The sequence below is a fragment of the Coturnix japonica genome, unplaced genomic scaffold (genome assembly GCF_001577835.2).
Source record: "Coturnix japonica isolate 7356 unplaced genomic scaffold, Coturnix japonica 2.1 chrUnrandom339, whole genome shotgun sequence".
Taxonomy (NCBI): domain Eukaryota; kingdom Metazoa; phylum Chordata; class Aves; order Galliformes; family Phasianidae; genus Coturnix; species Coturnix japonica.
The window spans coordinates 578458-579617 of NW_015439867.1; the positions used below are offsets into that span (position 1 = coordinate 578458).

The following is a 1160-nucleotide window of genomic DNA, read 5'->3' on the forward strand; positions in this document are numbered from 1 at the left end:
CCCACCCCATCCCATTCCTATTCCCATCCCATCCCAGCTCCCCCCATCCCATTCCTATTCCCATCCCAGCTCCCCCCCCATCCCATCCCATTCCTATTCCCATCCCATCCCAACTCCCTCACAGTCCCGTCCTACATCTGTTGCAGCAGATCGAACACCTCGGGGTCGAGCTGTGCGTGTTGCAGACAGTCTCTCAGCCGCGGGGCCGTGGCTGCAGCCCCCTCCCTCCGCCTCCAGTCCCGCAGCATCTCGAAGCTGCAGAGCGCGGTGCGGTGCGGGTTGTTCTCTTGGATCTGCTCCAGGCGGCAGCGCGGCAGCCCCAGGCACAGCACTCCCACCTCCTGCCACTCGTGGCCCAGCAGCTGCGCCACCCGCAGCAGGTCCCGCTCCGACAGCAGCCGGCCGCCGCCTGGGGACACGGGGGGACGTCAGTGGGGGGACGCGGCTCCGAGCGAGTGTCCCGACACGACCCTAAAGCTCAGCGCGTCCCAAAGCGCCCTCACCGCATCCGGGCGGGTCCGCGGCAGATTCCGGAGGGTCAACGACGACGTGCTGAGGGACACCAGCATCCTGAGCGCCAGCAGTAGTTACCTGCGGGACAGCACCGGTAACCTGCGGGACAGCAGTGGTAACGTGCGGGACAGCAGCGGTAACGTGCGGGACAGCACCGGTAAGGTGCAGGACAACACCGGTAACATGCAGGACAGTGCCGGTAACGTGTAGGACAACACCGGTAACATGCGGGACAGCACCGGTAACATGCAGGACAACACTGGTAACATGCAGGACAGCGCCGGTAACGTGTAGGACAACACCGGTAACATGCGGGACAGCACCGGTAACATGCAGGACAGCACCGGTAACATGTGGGACAGCACCAGTAACGTGCAGGACAGCACCGGTAACGTGTGGGACAGCGCAGGTAACATGCAGGACAACACCGGTAACTTGCAGGACAGTGCCGGTAACATGTAGGACAACACCGGTAACATGCGGGACAGCACCGGTAACGTGCGGGACAGCACCGGTAACATGCGGGACAGCACCGGTAACGTGCGGGACAGCACCGGTAACATGCGGGACAGCACCGGTAACGTGCGGGACAGCACCGGTAACGTGTGGGACAGCGCCGGTAACGTGCGGGACAGCACCGGTAACAT

General features: G+C 63.6%; 1 protein-coding gene across 1 annotated transcript in view; it reads right to left on the reverse strand.

The window, feature by feature from the left end:
- Positions 1–73: 73 nt before the first annotated feature.
- The window catches only part of LOC107306971 (death domain-containing protein CRADD-like), a 2454-nt gene continuing 1367 nt past the window's right edge, over positions 74–1160 (reverse strand). The window contains exons 3-4 of the mRNA XM_032441637.1: positions 504–612; positions 74–409 (exon numbers count right to left, since the gene is read on the reverse strand). Of these exons, the coding sequence (XP_032297528.1) occupies positions 132–409; positions 504–612 (387 nt within the window). The 3' untranslated portion in view covers positions 74–131. The remainder of the gene's footprint in view (positions 410–503; positions 613–1160) is intronic.